At 37.0% G+C, this 27,669-nt stretch overlaps 1 protein-coding gene across 5 annotated transcripts in view; it reads right to left on the bottom strand.

Annotated features, from left to right (window-relative positions):
- Positions 1-10,723: 10,723 nt before the first annotated feature.
- LOC130861243 (protein NPAT) overlaps positions 10,724-27,669 on the bottom strand; it is a 64,398-nt gene continuing 47,452 nt past the window's right edge. For 3 of the 5 annotated variants that reach the window (XM_057749903.1, XM_057749905.1, XM_057749904.1), the window contains 6 exons: positions 20,159-21,832; positions 18,227-18,342; positions 18,043-18,151; positions 15,186-15,246; positions 13,926-15,084; positions 10,725-12,703 (listed from right to left, as the gene is read on the bottom strand). In XM_057749903.1, the coding sequence (XP_057605886.1) occupies positions 12,626-12,703; positions 13,926-15,084; positions 15,186-15,246; positions 18,043-18,151; positions 18,227-18,342; positions 20,159-21,832 (3,197 nt within the window). In that variant the 3' untranslated portion in view covers positions 10,725-12,625. Of the gene's footprint in view, positions 12,704-13,925; positions 15,085-15,185; positions 15,247-18,042; positions 18,152-18,226; positions 18,343-20,158; positions 21,833-27,669 lie in introns of all 5 variants that reach the window. The other 2 variants (XM_057749906.1, XM_057749907.1) reach the window with 1 other exon arrangement.

Here is a 27,669-nt window from a genome sequence, read left to right as displayed (position 1 = left end):
CCAGCAAGGATCTCATTCAGATTTGACAGAGAAATCAAAAGCTTTACAGACAAGCAAAAGCTAAGAGAATTCAGCACCATTAAACCAGCTTTACAACAAAAGAAGGAACTTCTCTAGGTAGGAAATACAAGAGAAGAAAAAGACCCATGAAAACAAACCCAAAACAGTTAAGAAAATGGTAATAGGAACATAGATATCTATAATAACCTTGAACGTAAATGGATTAAATGCTACAACCAAAAGACACAGACTGGCTGAATGGATAAAAAACAAGACCCACATATATGTTGTCTACAAGAGACCCACTTCAGACCTAGGGACACATACAGACTGAAAGTGAGGAGATGGAAAAAGATATTCCATGCAAATGGAAATCAAAAGAAAGCCAGAGTAGCAATATTCTTATCAGATAAAATAGACTTTAAAATAAAGACTATTACAAGAGACAAGGAAGGACACTACATAATGCTCAAGCGATCAATCCAAGAAGAAGATACAATTGTAAATATCTATGCACCCAGCATAGGAGCACCTCAACATGTAAGGTAAATGCTAACAACCATAAAAGCAGAAATCAACAGTAACACAGTAATAGTAGGAGACTTTAATACCCCATGTACACCAATGGACAGATCATCCAGACAGAAAATTCATAACAAAAGACAAGCTTTAAATGACACAATAGACCAGATAGATTTAATTGATATTTATAGGACGTTCCATCCAAAAGTGGCAGAATACATTTTCTTCTCAAGTACACGTGGAATGTTCTCCAGGATATATCACATTTTGGGTCACAAATCAAGCCTCAGAAAATTTCAGAAAATTGAAATCATATCAAGAATCTTTTTTGACCACAATGCTATGAGATTAGAAATTAATAGGAAAAAAACTGTAAAAAATGCAAATACGTGGAGGCTAAATATGCACTACTAAATAACCAAGCGATCACCAAAGAAATCAAAGGAGAAATTAAAAAATACATAGAAACAAATGACAATGAAAACATGATGACCCAAAACATGGGATACAGCAAAAGCATTTATAAGTTTACAGCAATTCAATCTCACCTCAAGAAATAAGAAAAACCTCAAACAATCTAACCTTACACCTAAAACAACTAGAGAAAGAACAAAGAAAACTCAAAGTCAGTACAAGGAAAGAAATCATAAAGATCAGAGCATAAATAAATGAAATAGAAATGAAGAAAACAATAGTAAAGATCAATAAAACTAAGATTTTCTTCTTTGAGAAGATAAATAAAATTGATAAACCTTTAGCCAGACTCATCAAGAAAAAAAGGGAGAGGATGCAAATCAATAAAATTAGAAATGAAAAAGGAGAAATCACAACTGACACTGCAGGAATACAAAGGAGTATAAGAGACTACTACAAACAACTGTATGCCAATAAAATGGACAATCTCAAAGAAACAGACAAATTCTTGGAATGGTACAATTTTCCAAGACTGAATCAGGAAGAAATAGAAAATATGAACAGAGCAATCACAAGTAATGAAATTGAAACTGTAATAAAAAAATCTTCCAACAAACAAAAGCCCAGAACCAGATGGCTTCACAGGAGAATTCTATCAAACATTTAGAGAAGAGCTAACACCTATCCTTCTCAAACTTTCCCAAAAAATTGCACAGGGAGGAACACTCCCAAATTCGTTCTACAAGGCCACCATCACCCTGATACCAAAACCAGACAAAGATAACACAAAAAAAGAAAATTACAGGCCAATATAACTGATGAACACAGATGCAAAAATCCTCAACACAATACTAGCAAACAGAATCCACAACACATTAAAAGGATCACACACCATGATCAAGTGTGATTCACCCCAGGAATGCAAGGATTCTTCAATATTTGCAAATCAATCAATGTGACACACCTTATTAACAGAGTACGGAATAAAAAACATATGATCATCTCAATAGATGCAGAAAGAGCTTTTGACAAATTCAACACCCATTTATGATAAAAGCTCTCCAGAAAATGGGCATAGAGGGAACCTACCTCACCATAATAAAGGCCATATATGACAAGCCCATAGCAAACATCATTCTCAATGATGAAAATTGAAAGCATTTCCACTAAGATCAGGAAAAAGACAAGGATGTCCACTCTTGCCACTACTATTCAACATAGTTTTGACAGTCCTAACCATGGCAATCAGAGAAGAAAAAGAAATAAAAGGAATCCAAATTGGAAAAGGATTAAAACTGTCACTGTTTGCAGATGGTATGATACTATACATAGAAAATTCTAAAGGTGCTACCAGAAAACCACTGGAACTAATCAATGAATTTGCTAAACAGAAATCTCTTGCATTCCTATACACTAACAATGAAAAATTACAGAGAAGTTAAGGAAACAATCCCACTTACCATAACAACAAAAAGAATAAAATACCTAGGCATAAACCTATTGAAGGAGACAAAACATTTTACTCAGAAAACTATAAAACACTGATGAAAGAAATCAAAGATGACATAAACAGATGGAGAGACATACCATGTTCTTGGATTGGACGAATGAATATTGTGAAAATGACTATACTACCCAAAGCAATCTACAGATTCAATGCAATCCCTACCAAATTACCAGTGGCATTCTTCACAGAATTAGAACAAAAAATTTTACAATTTATATGGAAACACAAAAGACCCCGAATAGCCAAAGCAATCTTGAGAAAGAAAAATGGAGCTGAGGAATCAGGCTCTCTGACTTCAGACTATACTACAAAGCGAAAGTAATGAAGACAGTATGGTACTGGCACAAAAACAGAAATATAGATCAATGGTATGGGGTAGAAAGCCCAGAGATAAACGCATGCACCTATGATCACCCAGTCTGTGACAAAGGAGGCAAGAATATATAATGTAGAAAAGACAGCCTCGTCAATAAGTGGTGCTGGGAAAACTGAACAGCTACATGTAAAAGAATGAAATTAGAACACTCCCTAACACCATACACAAAAAGAAACTTAAAATGGATTAAAGACCTAAGTGTAAGGCCAGACACTATAAAACTTAGAGGAAAACATAGGCAGAACACTCTACGACATAAATCACGGCAAAATCCTTTTGACCCACCTCCCAGAATAATACAAATAAAAACAAAAATAAACAAATGGGACCTAATGAAACTTAAAAGCTTTTGCACAGCAAAGGAAACCATAAACATGACAAAAAGACACCCCTCAGAATGGGAGAAAATTTGTAAATGAAACAACTGACAAAGGATTAATCTCCAAAGTATACAAGCAGCTCATTATCCAAAAAACAACCCAATCCAAAAATGGGCTGAAGACCTAAATAGACATTTCTCCAAGGAAGACATACAGATGGCCAACAAACACATGAAAATATGCTCAACATCACAAATCATTAGAGAAATGCAAATCAAAACCACAATGAGGTATCACCTCACACCAGTCAGAATGGCAATCATCAAAAAAATCTAGAAACAATAAATGCTGGAGAGGGTGTGGAGACATGGGAACCCTCCTGCTCTGTTGGTGAGAATGTAAGTTGGTACAGCCACTATGGAAAACAGTATGGAGTTTTCTTAAAAAAACGAAAAATAGAACTACCATATGACCCAGCATATACCCTGAGAAAACCATAATTTAAAAAGATACATGTACCACAGTGTTCATTGCAACACTATTTACAATAGCCAGGACATGGAAGCAACCTAAATGCCCAGCAACAGATGAATGGATAAAAAAGATGTGGCATATATACACAATGGAATATTACCCAGCCATAAAAAGGAATGAAATTGAGTTATTTGTAGTGAGGTGAATGGACCTAGAGTCTATCATACGGAAGGAAGGAAGCCAGAAAAACAAATACTGTATGCTAATGCATATATATGGAATCTAAAAAAAGGTACTGATGAACCCAGTAACAAGGCAAGAATAAAGATGTAGATGCAGAGAATGGGCTTGCGGACACAGGGCGGGGGGTGTTGGGGACTGGGGCGAAGGGGAAGCTGGGACGAATTGAGAGAGTAGCATTGACATATATACACTACCAAATGTAAAATGGATTCCTAATGGGAAGCTGCTGCATATGCAAGGAGATTAGCTTGATGCTTTGTGAAGACCTAAAGGGGTGGGATAGGGAGGGTGGGCAGGAAGCTCAAAAGGGAGCGGATATGGTGATATATGTATAAATATAGCTGGTTCACTTTGTTGTTCAGGAGAAACTGGCACAGCATTGTGAAGCAACTGTACTCCAATAAAGATGAAATAGAAAAAAAAAAATAAGCAAGGAAAAGACATAAAAAGCTTCCAAAACAAAAAGTAGATGACATGCAGATAATATATTATATATAGACTACCCTAAAGACTCTACCAAAGAACTGTTACAACAAATAAAGTTGCAGGATACAAAATCAATATACAGGCTTACTTCATTTTACTGCATTTTGAAGAAATTGAAGGTTTCTGGCAGATGATGGTTAGCATAATTTAGCAATAAAACTAAGGTGTATGTATTGTTTTCTAAGACAAAATACTAAAGCACACTGAATAGACTACAGTGTAAACATGACTTTTATATGCATGGGGTGGGGGGGTGCATTTGCATGACTTGTGACTTGCTTTATTGCAGTGATCTGGAACCAAGCCTGCAATATCTCCAAGGCCTGCCTGTATTGAGTTTTGTTGTTGTTGTTTAACAAATTGAAGCTTTATGGCAAATCTGCATCAAGCAATTCTATCAGCACCATTTTCCCAACAGTACTTGTTCACTTTGTGTCTCTATGTCACATTTTGTCAAATGTTGTAATTCTCACATTTCAAATTTTCATTATTGTTATATTTGTCATGGTGATCTGTGATCAGTGATCTCTGATATTACTATTGTAATTGGGGGCACTAAGTCCTGCACTCATATCAAGATGGTGAACTTGATAAATACTGTGTCTTCTGACTGCGCCACCAATGGGCAACTCCCCCCGTCTCTCTCCTTCTCCCTGAGGGGAGGGAATAGGCCTCCTTATTCCCTGAGACACAATGCTGAAAGTAGGCCAATTAATAATCCTACATGACCTCTAAGTGTTACAGTGAAAGGAAGTCGCATGTCTTTCACTTTAAATCAAAAGCTAGAGATGATTAAGCTTAGTGAGGAAGGCGTGTAGAGAGCCGAGATAGTCTGAAAGCTAAGCCTTTTGTGCCAGTTACCAAGTGCTACTTAAGTGGACACAGGGATGTTAAGAGAGTGAAACAACCCTATTGCTAATATGGTAAGTCTCCTACATACAAACGAGTTCTGTTCCGAGACCGCATTCATAAGTCCAATTTTCTTGTTAAATCCAACAAAGTTAGCCTAGGTATGCAACTAACACAACTGGCTATATAGTACTGTACTGTAATAGATTTATAATACCTCCTACACAAATAATACATAAAAAACAAACACAAAAAACATTTTTAACCTTACAGTACAGTACCTTGAAGAGTACAGCAGTACAGTACAACAGCAGGCATACAGGGGCTGGGATCCAGTGAACAGGCAAGAGTTACTGACTGGAGGAGGGAGAGGAGGTAGGAGATGGTAGAGCTGAAAAATCATCAGCAATAGGAGGTCTGTACAAAAGCACAACCGCTTGTAGAGGATGCATGCACGTGACAATGTATGCCAGATATGTGAACTAACTTACATGACTGGACATGCGAATGCACATTCACATCTTTGAAAGTTCGCAACTTGAAGGTTCGTATGTAGAGGCTTTACTGAAAGCAGAAAGTTTTAGTGGTCTGGACAGAAGATCAAACCAGCCACAACATTCCCTTAAGCCAAATCCCAATCCAGAGCCTTGCTCTGGATTTCTCAAACTCTATCTAGGACTTTCATAGCTAGAGAGGAGAAGTCAATGTCTGATTCAAAGCTTCAAAGGACAGGCTGACACTCTTGTTAGAGGCCAGTGCAGCTGGTGACTTTAACTTGAAGTCAGTGCTCATTTGCCATTCTGAAAATCCTAAGGCCCTTAAGAACTATGCTAAATCTATTCTGCCTGTGCTTTATAAATGGAACAACAAAGTCTGGATGACAGCACATCTGTTTACAACATGAGTAACCAAATACTTTAAGCCCAGTATTGAGAACTGCTCCTCAGGAAAACAAAATTCCTTTCAAGATATTACTGCTCATTGACAATACAACTGGTCATTCAAAAGCTCTCACTGAAATGTACGGTGAGCTTAACACAGCACCCATTCTGCAGCCTGTGGATTAAGGCATAATTTAAACTTTTAAGTCTTCTTATTTATGAAATACATTTTGTAAAGCTATAGCTGCCACAGTGATTCCTCTGGCAAATCTGGGTAAAGTCAGTCGAAAACCTGAAAAGCATTCACCATTCTAGATGTCATTAAGAGCATTCATGATACATGCCTTTAGGTCAAAAATCAACATTAACAGGAGTTTGGAAGTTGATTCCAACCCTCATGGATAACTTGAACGGTTCAAGATGTCAGTGGAGGAAGTAACTGCAGCTGTGGTGGAAACAGCAAGAGAACTAGAAGTGGGGCCTGAGGATGGGACTGAATTGCTGCAATCTCATGATAAAGCTTGAATGAGTGAGGCTTTGCTTCTTATGGATGAACAAAGACAGTAGTTTCTTGAGATGGAATCTACTCCTGGTGAAGATGCTGTAAAGACTGTTGAAACACCACTAAAGATTTAGAATATGACATAAATTTAGTTGATAAAGGAGTGGCAGGGTTTGAGAGGATTGACTCCAATTTTGAAAGAAGTTCTACTGTTGGTAAAATGCTATAAAACAGCTACAGAGAAACTGCTAATGAAAGGAAGAGTCAATTGATGCAGCAAACTTCATTGTTGCCTTAGAAATTGCACAGCCACTCCAACCTTCAGCAACCATCATCCTGATCAGTCAGCAGCCACCAACCACAAAGATTACAACCTGCTGAAGGGTCAGATGATGGTTAGCATTTTTTTTTTTTTTTTTAGCAATAAAGCGTTTAAAAAAATTTTTTTTAATTTATTATTTATTTAATTTTAGTTTATTGGACCTACCTTTTTCTTTTTTCTTTTTGGCCGTGTCACCTTGCAGGATCTCAGTTCTCTGACCAGGGAATGAACCTGGGCCACAGCAGTGAAAGTCTGGAATCCTAACCACTAGGCCACTAGGTAACTCCCTTGGTATAAATTCTTAAAACACTACCAACAAAACCAAAATTATACTTAACATTCCTGTTAAAATAAAAAATAAGACAAGAAAGGCTACCTTGATCATTATTGGTTATACTATCATTACTAGGAAGAAGAAATTGGAAAGTGATTATTTCAAGATGATATATCTTTAGTAAATAAAAAATAAGCATCAGGAAAGTCATTAACTCTAATAAAGTCCATTCAGTAAGGAGCCCAAATAGAAAATAAAACATAAAAGAGATTTCCTATAGTACTTAAGATGTTGTATTACTGGCACATCTTTAGAAAAACAAACCAATGGAACAGATCGGGAGTCCAGAAGCAAACCCACACATCTTCAGTTTACCAGCTTATGACAGTGGCAACAGGGTAATGTTTTCGGGAAAGGACAGTCTTTCTCAATAAATGGTGCTGAGTTAATTGGATATTCAGATGGAAAATCCAATACAGATGGATAATTGATCAAAATACAAAAGGCTGAACAATAAAACTTCTAGAAGAAAAAATGGTAAAATACTCAGACATTAGATATCCACTTGAAAAAAGAGCTTTTATCTAGAATACAGAAAGAACACCAACATACCAGTAAGAAAAAGGCAGACAACCCAATATAAAAATGGGCAAAGAGATAAACAGATAATACACCAAAGGAGATAATCTAAATGGCCAAAAAGCATTTGAAAAGCTGTTCAACTTTATCAGGAAAAAGCAAATCAAAACCACAATGTGATACCAATATACACTACCAAGAAGGCTAAAATGAAAATACCGAGTACTGACAACGACGTAGCAAACTGGAACTCTCCTTACACTGTTGACAGTCATATGATTTGGTACAGCCACTCTGGAAAACTGAAAAATCTGAATAAGGTTGTGTATATGCCACCCTATGACCCAGCCGCTCCACTCTTAAATATCTGTCTAAGTGAAAAGTGTAATATATTCACCAAAAAACATGTTCAAGAATATTCACAGCAGTTCTATTCATAATAGCCCCAAACTGGAAATAATCTAAATGTTCAACTGTAAAATAGATTAACTGTGGTACAATACAATGTGGACAAATACAATGAAAAAAAACACACAACACTGAGGATGACAAGCGAATTACATACAACATGAATGGATCTCACAATTTTGTGCAAAAAAATTAAGACTATATACTGCATAAATCTATTTATACAAAGTTAAAAAAAGCTGAAACTATGGTTCTAGAGGTCAGAATAATTACCACAGGTTAGCAGTTAGTTACTAGAAGGTAGTATGAGGGGATTCTAGGGTATCAATATTCTAGTCTTGATCTGGGTGGTTAAGTGGATTTGTGTACTTTTAGAAAATTCACAGAACTGTATAATCATAGTGTCTGTACTTTTTCTATTTTATGCTTCCATAAAAATTTTACATTAAAAAGCAATAGTCAGTTAAAACATCAGAATGCAGACTTCCCTAAAAATACCAACAAACAACAAAATATCCGGTTTAACAAGAAATTTATGAGGATAGGGATAACTAGAAAATTATGGATATGTACCATATTACCACTGGCTTCTTTCAGTATCAGTTAACTCATAGGGTTAAAGCACTTCAAATAGATATTCCAATAGATTTATTTATTTATCTATTTATTTATTTATTTTATTGGCTGTGTTGGGTCTTTTTGCTGTGTGCGGGCTTTTTTAGTTGCAGTGAGCGGGGGCTACACTTCATTGTGGTATGCAGGTTCCTCATTGCCGTGGCTTCTCTTGTTGTGGAGCATGGGCTCTAGGTGCGTGGGCTTCAGCAGTTGCAGCACATGGGCTCAATATTTGTGGCTCATGGGCTCTAAAGCTCAGGCTCAATAGTTGTGGCGCACGGGCTTAGTTGCTCCGTGGCATGTGGGATCTTCCTGGAGCAGGGATCGTACCTGTGTCCCCTGCATTGGCAGGCGGATTCTCAACCACTGCACCACCTAGGAAGCCCCAACAGAATTTTAACTTGGAAAAAATACAAGTGATTCTAAGTTATTCTGGAAGTTAATCTGGAAGCATAAAAGAGACAAATACTTGAAAAAATCAGGAAAGTTATAATGGACATAAAGCCATAATGCTTTAATCAGTGGCACAAAATAATCTATACACTGTAGTATATAGTATATGTATATGTGTATAAATTTAACACAGGTCCAAAACCTTTGACTTTATACCTCTATGGTTAGCTGGGTTTCATAGTTCAGAATATTTAGGATTTTTAAAAAGTAACACAATGTATATATCATATACCCCTAGTTGAATCTGAAACAGCACACTTATTAAGCACATTGCCATTTTTCCAGCAAAATATGAATATTCATACCAAATGAGATAAAGACTCATGCAGCCTCATGTCAAATCAGGTCAGATTTTGCCTTGAAATGAGTTTTGATGCTCAACTTGAGGCAAAAAAATTGGTTGTCAGAACATTTTGGATTTTAAAATTGTGAATAAAAAAGACTGGGAATCAGCAGAGGATAAGAGAGGCATTATACATAAATGTGTCTGAGGAGAGAAAGCTTATTTTAAGCAGTTTTATGAGTCAAGTGGTTAATATTTAGGGAACAAATGTACTGATTCTTTGTTCATACCAGGTATCAAAACAAACTGTATATGGGTTAGGAGTTTATCCTAATTTTAACAAGTCAAGTAATAAGGCAATAGAAACCAGTAATGGTACAGCTGAATGTATCTCTGGTAAGGGATATGCATATGCGGTGGGAGAAATGACAATTTTCTGGCAGGCATATAAATTGAAGTAATTTCTTGGAGGAATTTGGCAAAATGTATTGAGATCCTTTAAAAAAATGTACACTAAATTTTGACTTGGTAATTCCACTTTCTGAAGTGTCTCCTAAGGAAATAATTGATAACATAAATATTTATTTACAAACATCTTCACTGCTAGTTTTTTTAAAATAATAGCTAAAAACTGGATAATGCTTGATATTATTTGAATTAAAAAAAGCATTAGGAAATTATATTTACAGTTTAAGTTCAATTCTGTAGAAAAAATGATTTGGGAAAAAAAGACTAGTAAAGTATGTGAGAATGTTAACCAATATTTATAAAGAGGTAAGTCTATTAAAAGAGAAAGCATAATACTAAAGGCAAAATTTGATACATAATTTCAAGAAGTTAAGCCTGTGGCTGAAAGATGGTGGCTTGAAAAATGATGAACGCTGAATATATAGCAACATGCTTTTGAAATTACTCCTTATCAAAGCTTAATCTTAGTCTTCCTAATAGTCAAGACATCTAGCCTTTGGGTGAATGCTGATGGATGCATTTTACTCATGTACAATTTCAACATACTTACTAAAGGGTTCTAACAATACCCAGGACTAAAGTAATCAAATATTTTAATTACAAGACTTCTCATATTTGGCATACAATGAGTACACTAAGTAATGTCCAAAATAAACAGTGGATCCTTACGTGTAGTTAAAAAAGTAGCCACAAGTTGTCTGTGGTATACTTTAATCCTGAAATGCAGTCAACTGGGCGTCTGACTGTTAAAATAGATTACCGGGTATAATTTTTTAATTTTAAAGTCTAGCAAATTTAGACTTTTTAAGATAAAATGGGGATTATGGTTGTGTTCTTGAAGATAAATGAAAGCTCCAAATACAAGTTGTCATTGGACTATACCTAGTGGCTCCTGGTTAGTGAACTAAGAATCCCGAAGAAAGTGAGCTTATTTTATTTGTATATGAATTCTTAGCACATACAAATTAACTGAACGAGAAGAAAATCTGTAATTTTCAGCATTATGTAAACTTCCAAAAACAAGAATTGACTTGCAAAGGAATTTATTCAAAGTATCTAAATGAGAATTGTTGCCAATATGAAGGAATTCAAACTTTTGAAGTTAATGAGAATATTTACTTAAACCTAACTGTAGTACTGTATCAAGCTGAGTTAAACATTAACTGTATTAATTCCTGGTTCCTTAGGAATAGACCACTGCCACATCATAGAAATTTATTACAACACAAATTTCTGCAGTAAGTTTCAGCTAGTAAGACGTGATTTCCACATTGAGAAACGTTATGTTAGAGTAGGATGGATTTAGTTTTTCAAATGCCCAGTACAAAAAAAAAAAAAAAAGGTTGAGGAAAATGACTCATAAATACATACACCTGTAGAAAAAACCCTTAATATACTGATATTTAACAAAACAGAAAGCACTTGAGAGAATATACTTTAATATCTAGGCACAACTGGTCAAGTACGAATTATAATTTCTGTACTCATTTAAAGGTTTAAACAAATTCTTCAACTTGACTGATGTGTGTGAGTCTAATACAGAGAAGGCACCTCTTTCATTCTCCTTAAGGACTTTTTGAGAGTAACTCTATAATACTTTAAGGGGTACAGAGACAACGTACTATATCGAAGTGTAACACAGCCCATTTTAGGAGAAACTAAAAAGAGAAAACTATGATTTCTCTTTTTACATCTTATGATGGACATGGCTTTCTAAAAGGACAACAGAAGATAATCCCTCATACACGCTTCAACATAGAACACAAGATTTAAATTAAATATGCATTGGTCACTACTATGTAAAAAGTTCTATGAAATAGTGCAATTCTTTAAATCCCCAGTATTTAGGGGAAAAGTATATACATACCAAGAAATCTCAACTACTACATAACCAAACTTTTTATGGCTTAATAGTCTAAACCCTCAAAGTTCTATAAAAGATCTTAAAAGTTATGAACAAAAGATCAGAACACTCAAATGATTTACAAAATTCTCTCTTTAAAACAAAGAGACCAGAACAACCAGAAGAAGCAGTTCAAGTGTAAAATTTTAGGAATATAATCTTTACTGCAATTATAAGAAGGTATGGCAAGGTATTCACTCCAGAAAAAAACCCCAAATTGTTAATTTCTGGTTACTTTATTACCATTTGAGTTCATTATCACTCTCGTACTAATTAGTGGCTATGTCTTCAGATGTCTTGTGACAATTACTGAAGGCAATTTATAAGGAAAAGTATAATTTTCCCACTCAAAGTGAGAAACTATTCCAGATGAATAAGCCTCAGAAATAGAGATCATAAGAAGCCAAAAAATACAATGTAAGAACATTAGGTTGATTTAACTTCTATTTCAACAAGATTTACACAATATTTACAATATGCAATTGTCAAAGCTATACAGTTCTGCAGATTGGCTTTATTCACATTTCTGCAAATTTTTTTCCACAATAAAAATATACCAGGTAAATCTATTTACAAACTAGGAAGCTGCTTTAGAAACAGCATGATTTAGAAATAAAGTGAAATTTCAGTACAATTAAAGAAAGTGCAGGTCATGCTTTCAGTTTCTGTCAGTATCTCATCCCCTACACTCACAGTTTAAGGAATAGTAGTTTTAAATAGCTACTGTTCTTATATGTTCAGAATATTTACTCATCATAATGCAATGATAACAAAAATTTGTCCACATCCATTCCAGCTGGAAATGAACTGGGTAGCTTCTTTTTCTGTCAAGAAAAAAAAAAAAGAAAGAAAGAAAGAAAAAAATAAACCTAAGTTAACATATTGAACTCAAACATGGTCAAAAAGCTAGCTTCCTTACTAAGTCATGCAGACCCTCATATTGGGTACTTTCATATACTACTAAAATTTTTACCAAAACAGTTTAGTTCATTACCATTTTAGTTATACAGAGAAGTAGAGACAATTTTTGTAAATTCAAAGTTAATAAAATATACTTCAATGGTACTTCAACATTATTTTAGAACACAAGACATTATATGAATTCAGAGTGTAGGAATGTTGAATAAGACAAGATAGAACATGCTTTTTATAAGGCGGTCATTATTGCTAAACGATAAACCTTAGAAAGCTTTACTAAGATTTTAAGAGTAACAGGTACTTTCCAAGTTCTAAACATTTAAATACTCTAGGCACTTTACAAACACTACATTTAGTCCTCACAGCCATTGGGTAAGAAGTGTGGTAACCTCGTGTCAAATGATCCAGCTCGGACTCAGAGATGTTATGGGCTTAATTCTCAAGAACCAGTAAGCAGGAGGTGCAGGATTCAACCCAGACTTGGAAGGCATCAGAGCCAAGATTCTCTCCCTGACACCACACTTCCTCTAAGACATTTAAACCTTTCTATTTAATCCACTCACTAAACAGGCTAAACAGATTTAGGAAAAGTGGCTAGGAAAAGTGGCTTTATCAATGACTATCCTATATTACTTTCCTACAGACAACCACGGTTAAAGAAAGAATAGGTAAATTTAATTTTTACACTGCTCCAACATATAAACTTGTATAAGAACCTACGGAAGAGATGGCACGTGGAAAAACCTAAGATGGAGGAGTTGCAAAGCAGTCTCCACTTGGTAATTCCTACACAACAGAGCTTCCCAGGTTTTCATGTGCCATGTCATTCTCCCCACCAAACCTTGGGTCCTACCACGACAGAAACAAAAACCTCCTTTTCCCAAGGAAGATGTTTATAAATAAATGCCTTAGCAACTGTTCTGAAAGTGCTATGTTTCACCTAGATAACTTGTGAGTACACACTGGCTGAGAGATACTGCTAGAGAATGTATGTCGTCAATCAAAGCTCAAAGCTACCATGACCAAAACGTTCAGTTAGGCAGCTATGGCAAAAAATGATGAGATCTTTAATCTGAGCACTGAAGGAAGGGCAAGGTGTGGTTTTGAAATTAAGATTTTCAAACTTACCTTAATTTTCTTCTTTTTCATTGGTATCGATGAATTTGCAAGACTTTTATTAGAAGTACGGGAGTGTCGCTCACGTTCATCTAATTCCTCAACTTTCCGCTTCTTTGTGGTGCTCCTTGAAGATGCTCTAAACTGCTGTGTGTTGTCTTTCAGAGGTGTAGCTGAAGTGGTCCTAGCGATGGCAGCTCGGGAGAGGATCATTAATGTATGGGCAGCCATGCTTACACTGTTTTCACTCCCTGTCTCACTGGCAGGGCTGCAGGCGGGCAAGTCTGGGGTGACAGGAGGGACCATGACTTTGGGTGTGCTACTGTCTTCACCAAAACGCCTGCTGGAAGGGACCTTGATACCATCTGTAGCTTCTTCTTTATGCTTTTCCCCTGCTCCTGAGCCAGAGGTCCGGGGTACAGATAAATCGGTGTTCTCAGCTAGTCTATTTACTGGGCTATGCCACTGGACATCTTGTAACATTTCTGAAGTGGTGTGTTTGGTGAGTGGGTTCATCAAAGAACTTGCAGACTTGGTTTGTTCTTGTTTTAAATCCTTTACAGGTGCACCTACTGAAATGACATTTTTACTGTTTGAGGATGTGCCTTGTTTTCTGCTTAGCTCTTGCAGTGAAGCAATAGTTTTCTCAGTCCATACACCCCCATTTTGCTGCCCGTTAGACAGTTTTGAAGTTTCTGGATTTTTCTGCCTTTCCACATCACTGCATAGTTCATTTTCCTTATTAGCTGTTGCTTTATGGAAAGATTCAAGTATAGTTTCTGTTGGTGAAATTTTCTTTTCTGACTGAGTTTCTTTTAAAGTGGTATGTCGGCTAACGGCAGTTTCTGATTTAGATAAAATCTTAGGTACAGGAGGTTTCTCTCTTTCTCTTTTGAGAGTGTTATTAGAAGGGGGTTTTAAGGTGGAGGACACAATGGGTGAGTCAAGATTAGAAAATGAAATGTCATCCCTTTCTTTGTTTTGGGACATCATCTTATGATTTGTCCCCTGTGTATTTGCTACAGGAGGAGTGCTATCAAAACAGAGCACACGTCTGTGGCTTTCTAATGGTTTGCTAGTTGGAACTACACTTTCTACTGAGAAGGGAACTGTGATTTCTTCCAATTTTTTCCCAAGATCTGTGGCCATATTCTTGTCAGAAACTTCAGTTCTACAAAAAAAAAATTTTTTTTTTAGCAACATAAAGAAATTCTTTATGTTTTTAACTTGAGCATTCAAATACTCTCTGATAGAAACTACTTTTATGCTCACCGTTGTGTATGACATCCAACTAAGTGACTTGACAAATCCACCAAATTATTTACCTGTTTTCCTGGAATTATAAATAAGTTAATTAGAAAAGAAAACCATTCTTGAAAGTATATTTCTCTGAAAGAAAATAGAACGGACTACAGTATCAGACATCATGAGAAAAATTTAAGCTGTAGCTAATGTACAGATTAAATACTTTCACATACTGAGTCTAAAAAAGCAGATTTGTAATATACATAAGATGATCCGTCATCCATGTAACTGAGGAAATATAAATATGGAGCAAATGACTTGCATCAACTTCAGACAAATATGAATCTGGTCTTTGGACCTACAAATTACTATGCTTAATGTAGCACTTAAGGGTATTACTTAGATCCAAAAAGTTAAAGAAAACACTATATTACACCTGTTTAAAAATTCTGCCCATTTAACTCTCATGTTTGCAAGCCTATGTCATCCAGCGCATATGCTTTGGAGTTTTAATAGCCATATTTTAATTTCCATGGACTTATGAGTTTATGTGGAAGGGCAGAAAGATATGAAGCTGGAAAGCAAAGCAAAGATGATACCGTGAAGGACCTAATGTACTATGCAAAAGGTTTTATAGAGAATCCTTAGGCGTTTTAAATAGGGACAATGCATGAATAGATGTGCTTTGGAAGTCATTCTGGCAGCAGTGTAGAAGATGAACTAGAGAAGAAAAAAATTGGAAATAGGAATTCTAGTTAGATTGCTATAAATATTCAAGGTAGGAGATGATGAGGGTCTTAGAGACAGTAATGGGTATTCACATGGATATGAGGAGTAAATGAGGGATAAACGGTGATATTAACCAAGAGGGAAAAGGTAGGCAGAGGAGGTTTTTGAGGAAGAAGAGGTGAGACTTAGATATGTAGCGTATGTAGATTTTAAATTACATAAAATTAGAAAGGGAGGAGTGTAGCAGTTCTAGAAGCTACCAATAGTATCAACTGTTAGATAGTAAGGTGAGAATGGAAAACATGCAATGTTTATGGCAGTATTAGGAGGCCACTGGTGACTTTAAACAGTTTCAGTGGAAACATGAGCAAGGACAATAATATGGATGAAGAAGTAATGGGAGAAGAGGGGTCGTGCATAAAGGGCTGGCAGGTGTGAAAAACCTAAAGGAATGATGGGAATGATCCTTGTATCCATAGTTGGATAGCCACAGAGGGAAGAAACCAAAAAAGAAAAGCTGAAGACACAGAGGACAGAAGGTAGACTGCATTAACCTTAGAAAGAACGAGATAATCATTCCTCTAAGAAGGGGAAAAGGGAAGAATGATTTTAGATGAACAGGTACATATTAAATGGGAGCGATGTGAGAAAATGGAGTTTACTACTGATAAAAATCAAAATTATTGGCCTAGAGTGAGGAAAGTGGTGACTGGATAGATCTGAGAAGACCTGTGGAAGTCTAAAATAGTATACAGGAGGACTGGGAGAGAAAGAAGATAGGTAGACATTTAAAATAATTGCTAAGTAGCAGGGAGGGTGAGAGAATATTAAGTGTTACTGAATGGAATCACTTCTAAAGCAATGCTAAGAAGCCCAGGTGTAAAGGCAGAGAAATGGTTGGCTGGACAGATTCAGGGCTAGAGGATAGCACAGGGATATGGTAGAAGAATGTGAATAGGAAGGTGTTTAACACTACTGGGAAAAGTGGCTGATGCGCTGGGTGGTGGGGTTTAGCCTGGATAGGGAAGGAAATGAATCCAGAAAGCAAGTGAAAATTCAGGTAAAGGTAAGGATTCAAGTAACAGGAGCTCTCACTGCTTGAAGAGAGATTCGATGGATATACAGAAATGAGAGTATTCTGAGAGGTTACTGACTTAAAAATTATATAGGTCTAATAACAAGTAATGAAAAATTACAGGTGAAGCTATGGGAGAGGTTGGCTGAAGTGAAGATTAAAGGCCTAGAAGAGAAAGGGGTCAACAATTCTGAGGCTTAGGATGTTGTCAGGTTAACAACATGGGCATTTTGTCACCCATGAAGATGGAAAAGTCTGGGACTTCCCTGGTGGCGCAGTGGTTAAGAATCCATCTGCCAATGCAGGGGACTCGGGTCTGGGAAGATCCCACATGCAGCAGAGCAACTAAGCCTGAAAGCCGCAACAACTGAAGCCTGTGCACCTACAGCCTGTGCTCTGCAACAAGACAATGCACTGCACTGAGAAGTCCACACAGCCCAAGGAAGAAGAGACCCCGCTCTCCGCAACTAGAGAAAGCCTGCATGCAGCAAGAAAGACCCAACACAGCCAAATAAATAGATAAGATAAAAAGATGGAAAAGTCTGAGGTAGAGAAGTTTGAGAATTCGCCACAACATTCATCAAGGTCCTGAATGAAAATCTCGGGTTACTTTGTATATGTTGTCTTTTACTGAACTAAGAATCTTTAATTTTGGAGTAGTCAGCGTTTTCAACTTTTTTCATTTTTCAAAAGCAATCTTTTACCGCAGTGTCATTAGGATATTCTCTTATATTTTCTTTTATTGTTTGTTTCACTTTTCATTTTTAGGTGTTAATCATCTTGGAGTTCATACCTTTACATATGGTATGAGGAAGAGATCTATTTTTTCCCTGTAATATATACAATAGCCAATATATTTCACTTATTAAACAAACCATCCTATCCCTCTGATGTTAATTCTACTATATACAAGTTCCTATAAATACATGGTCTCTTTCTAAATTCTACTTTGTTCCATTTGTCTTTTTTTTGGACAACCACCTGTTAGGAAACTTATTAGAATTTAAAAAAATATATATACCGTGGTATTGCTGCAAACAAGAGTACATAAAGTTGACAAGAATGAACTTAAAAATGTACCTGTACAAGGCTTGTTTCTTAGTCCTTGCGTCTTCAGAGACTTTGGAGGGACAGGGAATTGAGGGATACTTCTACTGCACACAGGTGCTGCCAAAGGCATATGGAGGACCTGGAAGAGAAGCTGCCATTAGCTACACTTTGTTTGAAAAGTGGCACCAAGTCATTTTCCGTTCATGAATCTCACCTGCCGAGGGGGAGCAGAAAAGGTATTTCCATTCTGTCCAACCACAGATACAGGGATCATTCCCACCATTCCTTGAAGTACAGGTTGGACTGGAGAAGCAATTATAATGGCAGACCCTAAAAAAAAAAAAACTAACAATTCTCAATAAAATGGGATGTTTCTCGTCTAAACACAAGATACCAAAGTAATTATTAATTTGAAATAAATTCTATACAATTATAATCCCCTTTTCATATAATCTATTCTCCTTTAGAAAATTAATTCAGGGACAACAGCAAGGCCAACAAATTAAGTAAAAGTCAACCTGAATATTATGCTTAGGGCACTGAGTCAAGGTAAACATCATGAGTAAGCATAAGACTCTCCAGCCACGAGATCATATTATAGCTGTACCTTGATTCCTCTAGAAAGAATAGTGAAATTGACTAAAAAACTGGTAGTGCAGGTTTCAAGTCTGAATCTTTCACGAGAAAATTAGGGTCCTACCTGAATACTGACAGTGTAAGACTTACAACCCCAAACTATAATAATATCTCAATGGTATTTGTCATAAAGGGCCCAGATAAGTGAGCTACCAGTCAAAACTGAGGGGGAAGATATGCTTGCATGGAGAAGCCAACAATATATTCTACGGCTATCATAATTTAACCCTGTCCTGTAAATGAATCTTTTCCTAGTAAATTCATTAACTGCACCTGTAAGGTTGATCTCCTCATTTTCATGAACACTCACCTTAGTCTCTTAAATGCCTATCTATCCTTGTGCTGCTCAAGATTCTCTTCCTTTTACTCTGAATACTACCTTGTTTCTCTAAGTTTCAGCTCAAGCCCATTTTCTACCAACTCTGACCCCTCCTTTCTCTTCCTTTAACAGCACTTGAAATAGATCCATCAGGCTTAATACTTAATTGCTGATAGTTAATCTGATTTAATGTATGTCTAGATGTAAAAAAAAGAGGGGAAAGGAGCTTGGGAATCAACATACAAGGAAGTGTAGACGAAATGTGTCATAAACCCTACCTTCAGGGAACATATAATCAATAACAATCACTACGACAGGCATGTCAGTCACTAGCCATGTGTAAAACGGCATGTAATCCATGCCACAAGTGCTCCTAGAAACAGAGAATTCTAAAGATGGATCTGGAAGATGGTGAGAAATCACAAAGGGTAATGGAGGGAGAAGCTCAAGCTTCTTCTTTTTTTAATATTATTGATTGATTGGCTGTGTTGGGTTTTTTGTTGCTGCGTGCAGGCTTTATCCAGTTGTGGCGAGTGGGGGCCCCTTTTCATTGCGGAGCACAGGCTCTAGCCGTGCGGGCTTCAGTAGTTGCAGCACGCGGGCTCAGTATCTGTGGCTCGCATACTCTAGAACACAGGCTCAGTAGTTGTGGCGCATGGGCTTAGCTGCTCCACGGCATGTAGGATCTTCCTGGACCAGGGATCAAACCTGTGTCCCCTGCGTTGGCAGGCGGATTCTTAATCACTGCACCACCAGGGAAGCTCCTCAAGTTGTGTCTTGAAAGTCTTTCCAAATAGGTAATAAATTCCTTGAAAACTAAGACTATAATAGCTATTTAAGAAATATCTCCCACAACACTGGGTTTTAGTAGGTATATGGCTATTTGATGAATTAGCCTTTTTTCCCCGTCTTTTTTTTTTTGTATTGGTAGCTTAGCCATGGATTGAGAAATAACTATGGAAAGAAAAAGCAGTAAAAAATCAAACCACTGAATTACACAGCTTAGTAGATTAGAAAAAAAAGTTTGATTGAATTAATTCGCTAGAGTAAAGAGAAGGCATAGTCAGAAATTTCTGAATCTTTTCTTATACTATTATCCATGATTTATTACCTTCTAGTCAATAACTGCACACACAAGAGAAGTTAGAGTCCATAACAGAGAAATGAGCTTTAATATGTTCTTAAAGTTACCTTGTGAAAAGCTGGGTGACACAGCTTGGTTGACAGCAAACATACTGTTTGTCCTTGGGGGTGTCTGTAACTGAGGTGGTGGAGGCTGAGCAGCCACAGGTGCAGAATTTCCGGGCAACACCACAACATTCGACTGACTGACAGCTGTTCCTAAGGCTGCTGGATCAGTCACACAAGTAGCTATCAGAATGTTATTTGAATTGCCAAAAGTTGTGCTTGTGGCTGGCATTAACTGTATATATCCTCCATCCTTGGAAACACATGGTGTAACATTGGCTGAAAAAGCAATGCTGTCTTCATTCTGAGTGTTGTTTACTGTAGAGTCTTCAGGTTTGAGTGCTAAAAGGCTTTGTTCCATTGAGGCTGAATCCCCAATTCCTTCAGCAGATGAGATAGCACCTGTGGTTTCTTCTGAAGACAGGGATTTAACTAATTCTGCGTTTCTGGCAGGTGATTTAGCAGGAGAAGACAAAATTATAGTTGGCAAGTTTTCTCCACTGATACTAGAAACAGCACTGTTAAGTTCAGTATCCGAGGAAACGAATGGGTCATCACTGATGATTATTTTAAGAGAGACTATATTTGATGCATCTATCTCTGCTGACTTGTCACTAGCAGGTTTATCACCAGTATTCTGGGACTCAGGGTGAGAATCTCTCATTGAAGAACACACAGATTCTGAGGGAAGAGAAACTCTATCTTCTACAGGATTACCTTCTGGAGGCACCAATGTAACTTCCTCACAGTTATTTTCACCTAAAGAGAGAAAAATATTATCTCCATCTTCTTTTACAGAAGATGAAGGGCCTTGTGAATCCAAAGCAACTTTCTCAGACTTTGAGGGCTGAGTTTCATGTTCTGCATGATTTAACTCAGCAGATGATGAATCATTAGATGGCTGTTTAATTGAAGGTACTGACTCTCCAAGGTGAATTTCTACTTTTTGTTCAGATACAGTCAAACCTGAACTTTCAATAGACACAGGTAATATTTTACTTTGAAGTGAAGAATTATCTTGGCAATCTGAAAGTTGCTGTGATGCAACTGGTAGCACATTATCAATTTCAAGTTTACTCTGGTAAATTTCTCTAGAGTTAGGTGACTTGGAACCATGGAAATTAGTTGTAAGCCTTCTTGTATCGTCAGAACTTTCACAAAATTGACCTTTTTTAGATGGTTTTCCAGTTAATGGGATATTTTGGGATAAAAGTTGAGAAGGTTTTCCAGGGAGAATTAAGTTCTCATTGTTAGTTTCACCACCAAGGGAAACAAATGAACTTACTGGTATATCAGACTGATCAGGCTGTAACTGAGATTCATTCTGCACACTCAAAGACAAAGAATTCTTTTCAACTTCCATAGCCATTTCAGCTTCAGTGGACATCTGATTGGTGTATAATTCAGCACAAGGCTGAGTACATTCAGCATCGGAGTTTACTCTTTGGTTAAAGTCATTCAAATTAGGCACAGACTCAAAGGTGATATCAAGGTTACACTTCTGTTCAGTAGATACAACTGTTTTAAAGACCTTTTTCTGGACACTAGCATCTATCTGGGATAAAGGTTCCTGGGTTTCCTGTCCAAGCTCATGATGGTTGCAGCCATTCTTCAAAATAGTTGATGTCTCTCCATTTTGATAGGATGTACAAAATGCGGGTTGACCAGACCGACCATCTGCAAAACATTAGGATGGTAGAAAGATATGGTGAGTATGTAACAGCCTCTGAGGTGGTTATCTTTACTGTAAAATCTATTTTGCCAAGGAAGTAACTAATCTTTGACATACCAGCAAGTGGAAGTCTGATAAACTCTCTTTCATTTTTTGAATATCAAAAAACTTACACATACATTCCTTATTACTGATGCCTTTTTAAACAAGTGCCAAATTGTTTTTCAAGCTTTTTAGAGAACAGATGACACAATGAAGAAAAAAGAACATATGTTTAAGAACATTTAATACATACTAATATACAGAAAAACAGGCTACAAACATAGTTTTTTCAAAACAGTTGACTTTTCAACTTCTACCATTTCTAGTGAACATACTTTATCTGATATATTCTTGAAGGTGAAAGGGGGCCAAGTACATTCTGCATGATCAACAATTGATGTTATTGTGTACTGTTTAAAATTTATTACACATTTACTGACGATCAACCATATGACTGGCACTGGGAATACAAAGATGAGTGACCCAGTCTCTGCCCTTGGTGAAATCAGTCTAGTAAGGGGGGCAGACCCAGAACAGACAGTTATAATAAAACATGCTAAAAACTATAAAAGTATAGGAACAAAAGGTGCCTCTTCCTGCCTATGGGATGTGAGAAACTGTTATAAAAGAGGTATTATATGAGGACATCTTGACAAATGAAAGTGTAATAGTTGGAAAAAGAAGAAAGGGCACTTGAGAAAATACCGGTACACTGTGTCATACATCATTCACCGTTTCGGACAGAAAACATTAACAATTAACAGTATGAAAAATACTGGGAAAAATCCAGAAAAATGTCTATCAACTATCATAAAATTCTATTAATGGGACATTGGTAAATAATAGTGGGTATGGAGTACATGTGAATCCTTATTGTGGGGAAATTAGTGGAAATTATATCCAGGCCACATAAATTCAGGGGTAGTCAGTTTAAATGAAGTGGAAAGAGACTTTTTGAGAAAATAGGATTTCAAATTTCATTTTTGCACGGTACAGCTTATCTGAAGCACAATCTTCCACACATAATATATATGAGAAAGATACAGCCTCCTACAGGTCCGCCTAAGGGGAAATGGAGGATTGGGCTTGGGTGCAGGCAAAGAACTCAAAGTAGGAATATAGTCTGAGATATTCCAAAACCAGTTTTTGGAAGACATGATGTGAAATTTGGAAGCCATGAGGTTTTTTGAGGGACTTGGAAGGGGTAATGGCATTTAAGAATAGATGACCAGAAAAGATTATTTTGGCATAGCTTTGTGTAGAGAGATATGGATAGAGGTGGTATCAAAGAGGCATAAAGTTTAGCAAGTGTGAGATGCCAGGATAATGTGAGAGAAGCCAGGATAATGGTTATCTCTGAGGAGCAGGGATGAAAGAAATAGTGAGTGGGAAGGGATATGAAGAGATGTTTTTGTGGTGCTGGCGGTATTCTATTTTTTGACTTGAGAGATGGTTATGTGGGTCTTTGCTTGATTTTAATTCAATAAGCAAAGTACATTTTTATTGAGCACTTCTGCATGTGTTATATTTCACAAAAACGAAATTTTAAAAAACTTGGCCACGGGTGGGGGAGGGAGTTGGTGTTCGAGGGTCATGCGCAGGTGGCTCTGCCATGGTGGTGGCGGCAGTAGCAGAGGCGACAAGGCTGGAGGCAGAGAACGAGGGACAGCAGGCCCCCCCTGTGGGAGGGGTCATAGCCACCAGCAACTTTCCTCCTGTGCCCCATATGTCCCTGTGCTCCACTCCTGCACAGCAGCTCAGTAAGCCCCAGGATACCTCCCTCTGATGACAGCCCTCCCTCCAGGTCTGTCCACCCTTTGCAGCCTCCCTTCCCCACCCTGGGCCGCTGCTGGAACTCATGGAAAAAACAAAAGAGAGAGAAGAAAGATGGCGGTGAAACAGAAGGACGTGGAATGCACCCCTCTCCACAGATGCATCAGGAATACACCAAAAGACACAATAGTTTCCACAGAGAACAAGCTGAACACCAGCAAATGACCTCAGACAGCAGAATGGACTGCAAAGATCCTGACATAATTGGGACAAGCAACCTCTGAAGTCTGGACTACTCCATCAGAAGTCAAGTAGGAGCACAGAATCCAGGATGCTAGACTACTAGGGAGTCCTCAGACACAGGGAAGATTAACTGCAGAGAACTCTCACAGAGCCCTGTATCAGAGTCTAAGACTCAGCTTCGTCCGACTGTCTGCCACTGCCAGTGCTGGACACCTCACACCAAACTACAAACAAGATAGGAACACAAACTCACCCATCAGCACAAAGACTACCTAAAGCCACATTAACCTCACAGATACCCTAAAACACATGTCCTGACACAGCCCTGCTCATCAGAGAGAAAAGACATAAAGCCACACACCAGAAAGCAAACACCAGACACCCAACCAGGAAGCCTACTCAGGACACTGGACCCCACCACACGGGGCAGAGGGCAGAAACAAGAGGAATTACTACTAGGCAGCACAGGGAAAGGAGAGAGCAAATCCTATAAATTAGACAAAATGAGAAAACAAAGAAACACCATGCAGGCAAAGGAGCAGGAAAAAAACTCACAAGACCAAATAAATGAAGAGGAAATAGGAAAACTGCCTCAAAAAGAATTCAGAGTAATGATAACAAAGATAATACAAAATCTCAATAACAAAATACAGAAAATACAAGAAACAGTTAATAAGGACGCAGAGGAACTAAAGAGCAAACAAACAGTAATGGACAACAAAATAACTGAAATTAAAAATACTCTAGATGGTATAAACAGCAGAATAACTGAGGAAGAAGAAGGAATAAGTGAGTTGGAAGACAGAATAGGGAAAATAACTGCCACAGAGCAGGAAAGAGAAAAAAGAATAAAAAGAATGGAAGACAGTCTCAGAGACCTTGGTGACAACATTAAGTGCACCAACATTCGAATCATAGGCATCCCAGAAGAAGAAGCAAAAAGAAAGGGTCTGAGAAAATATTTGAAGAGGTTATAGTGGAAAACTTCCCCAACATGGGAAAGGAAATAATTAATCAAGTCCAAGAAGCACAGAGAGTCTCATACAGAATAAACCCAGGGAGAAATACACCTAGGCACATATTAATCAAACTAACGAAAATTAAACACAAAGAAATAATATTAAAAGCAGCAAGAGAAAAGCAACAAAAAACATATAAGGGAAAACACATAAGGATAACAGCTGATCTTTCTGCAGAAATGCTGCAGGCCAGAAGGGAATGGCAGGATATACTGAAAGTCCTGAAAAAGAAAAACCTACAGCCAAGAACACTCTACACAGCAAGAATCTCATTCAGATTCGACAGAGAAATGAAAAGCTTTACAGACAAGCAAAAGTTAAGAGAATTCAGCACCACCAAATCAACCTTACAACAATTCCTAAAGGAACTTTTCTAAGTAGGAAACACAAGAGAAGGAAAAGACCTACAAATACAAACCCAAAACAATTAAGAAAATGGTAACAGGAGCACATATGTCAATAATCACCTTAAATGTAAATGGATTAAATGCTCCAACCAAAAGACACAGACTGGTTGAATGCATACAAAAACAAGACCCTTCTATATGCTATCTACAAGAAACCCACTTCAGACCAAGGGATACATACAGACTGAAAGTAAAGGGATGGAAAAAGATATTCCATGCAAATGGGAGTCAAAAGAAAGCTGGAGTAGCAATACTCATCTCAGACAAATTAGACATTAAAGTAAAGACTATTACAAGAGACAAGGAAGGACACGACCTAATGATCAAGGGATCCATCCAACAAGAACATATAACAATTGTAAATATCTATGCACCCAACATAGGAGCACCTTAATACATATGGCAAATGCTAACAGCCATAAAAGGGGAAATCGACAGTAACACAATAATAGTAGGAGACTTAAACACCCCACTTACATCAATGGACAGAGCATCCAAACAGAAAATAAATAAGGACACACAAACTTTAAATGACACATTAGACCATCTCGACTTAACTGATATTTATAGGACATTCCACCCAAAAACTACAGAATACACTTTCTTCTCAAGTGCACATGGAACATTCTCCAGGATAGATCACACCTTGGGTCACAAATCCATCCTCAGTAAATTCAAGAAAATTGAAATCATATCAAGCATCTTCTCAGACAACAACGCCATGAGACTAGATATCAATTACAGGAAAAAAAACTATAAAAAATACAAAAACATGGAGGCTAAACAATACGTTATTAAACAACCAAGAAATAACTAAAGAAATCAAAGGGGAAATCAAAAAATATCTAGAAACAAATGACAATGAAAACACAACAACCCAAAACCTATGGGATGCAGCAAAAGCAGTACTAAGAGGGAAGTTTATAGCAATACAGTCCTACCTTAAGAAACAAGAAAAATATCCAATAAAGAACCTAAGCTTACACCTAAAACGATTAAAGAAAGAAGAACAAAGAAACCCCAAAATGAACAGAAGGAAAGAAATCAGATCAGATCAGAAATAAATGAAAAAGAAAGGAAGGAAACAATAGCAAACATCAATGAAACTAAAACCTCGTTCTTTGAGAAGATAAACAAAATTGATAAACCATTAGCCAGACTCATCAAGAAAAAAAGGGAGAAGATGCAAATCAACAGAATTAGAAATGAAAAAGGAAAAGTAACAACTGACACCACAGAAATACAAAAAAAAATGAGAGACTCCCACAAGCAACTATATGCCAATAAATTGGATAACCTGGAAGAAATGGATAAATTCTTAGAAAAATACTATCTCCCAAGACTGAACCAGGAAGAAACAGAAAATATGAACAGACCAATCACAAGCATGGAAATTGAGACTGTGATTAAAAATCTGCCAACAAACAAAAGCCCAGGGCCAGATGGCCTCACAGGAGAATTCTATCAAACATTTCGAGAAGAGCTAACACCTATCCTTCTCAAACTCTTCCAAAATATAGCAGGAGGAGGAACACTCCAAAACTCATTCTACGAGGCCACCATCACCCTGATACCAAAACCAGGCAAAGATGTCACCAAAAAAGAAAATTACAGGCCAATATCCCTGATGAATATAGATGCAAAAATCCTCAACAAAAAACTAGCTAACAGAATCCAACAGCACATTAAAAAGATCATACACCATCATCAAGTGGGGTTTATCCCTGGGATGCAAAGATTCTTCAACATATGCAAATCAATCAATGTGATACATCATATCAACAAATTGAAGGATAAAAACCATATGATAATCTCAATAGATGCAGAAAAAGCTTTTGACAAAATTCAACATCCATGTATGATAAAAACTCTCCAGAAAATGGGCATAAAAGGAAATTACCTCAACATAATAAAAGCCATATATGACAAACCAAAAGCCAACATCGTTCTCAATGGGGAAAAACTGAAAGAATTCCCTCTAAGAACAGGAACAAGACAAGGGTGTCCACTCTCACCATTCTTATTCAACATAGTTTTGGAAGTTTTAGCCACAGCAATCAGAGAAGAAAATGAAATAAAAGGAATCCAAATTGGAAAAAGAAATAAAATTGTCACTCTTTGCAGATGACATGATATTATACATAGAAAACCCTAAAGACTCTACCAGAAAACTGCCTGCACTAATCAATGAATTTAGTAAAGTAGCAGGATACAAAATTAATGTGCAGAAATCTCCTGCATTCCTATACACTAACAACGAAAGAGCAGAAAGAGAAATTAAGGAAACTCTCCCATTTACCATTGCAACAAAAAGAATAAAATACCTAGGAATAAACCTGTAGAAGGAGGCAAAAGACC

This window comes from Hippopotamus amphibius, chromosome 9, assembly GCF_030028045.1.
Source record: "Hippopotamus amphibius kiboko isolate mHipAmp2 chromosome 9, mHipAmp2.hap2, whole genome shotgun sequence".
Taxonomy (NCBI): domain Eukaryota; kingdom Metazoa; phylum Chordata; class Mammalia; order Artiodactyla; family Hippopotamidae; genus Hippopotamus; species Hippopotamus amphibius.
Note: the sequence above shows the minus strand (reverse complement) of the source record. Positions and strands in the feature narration are given on the sequence as shown.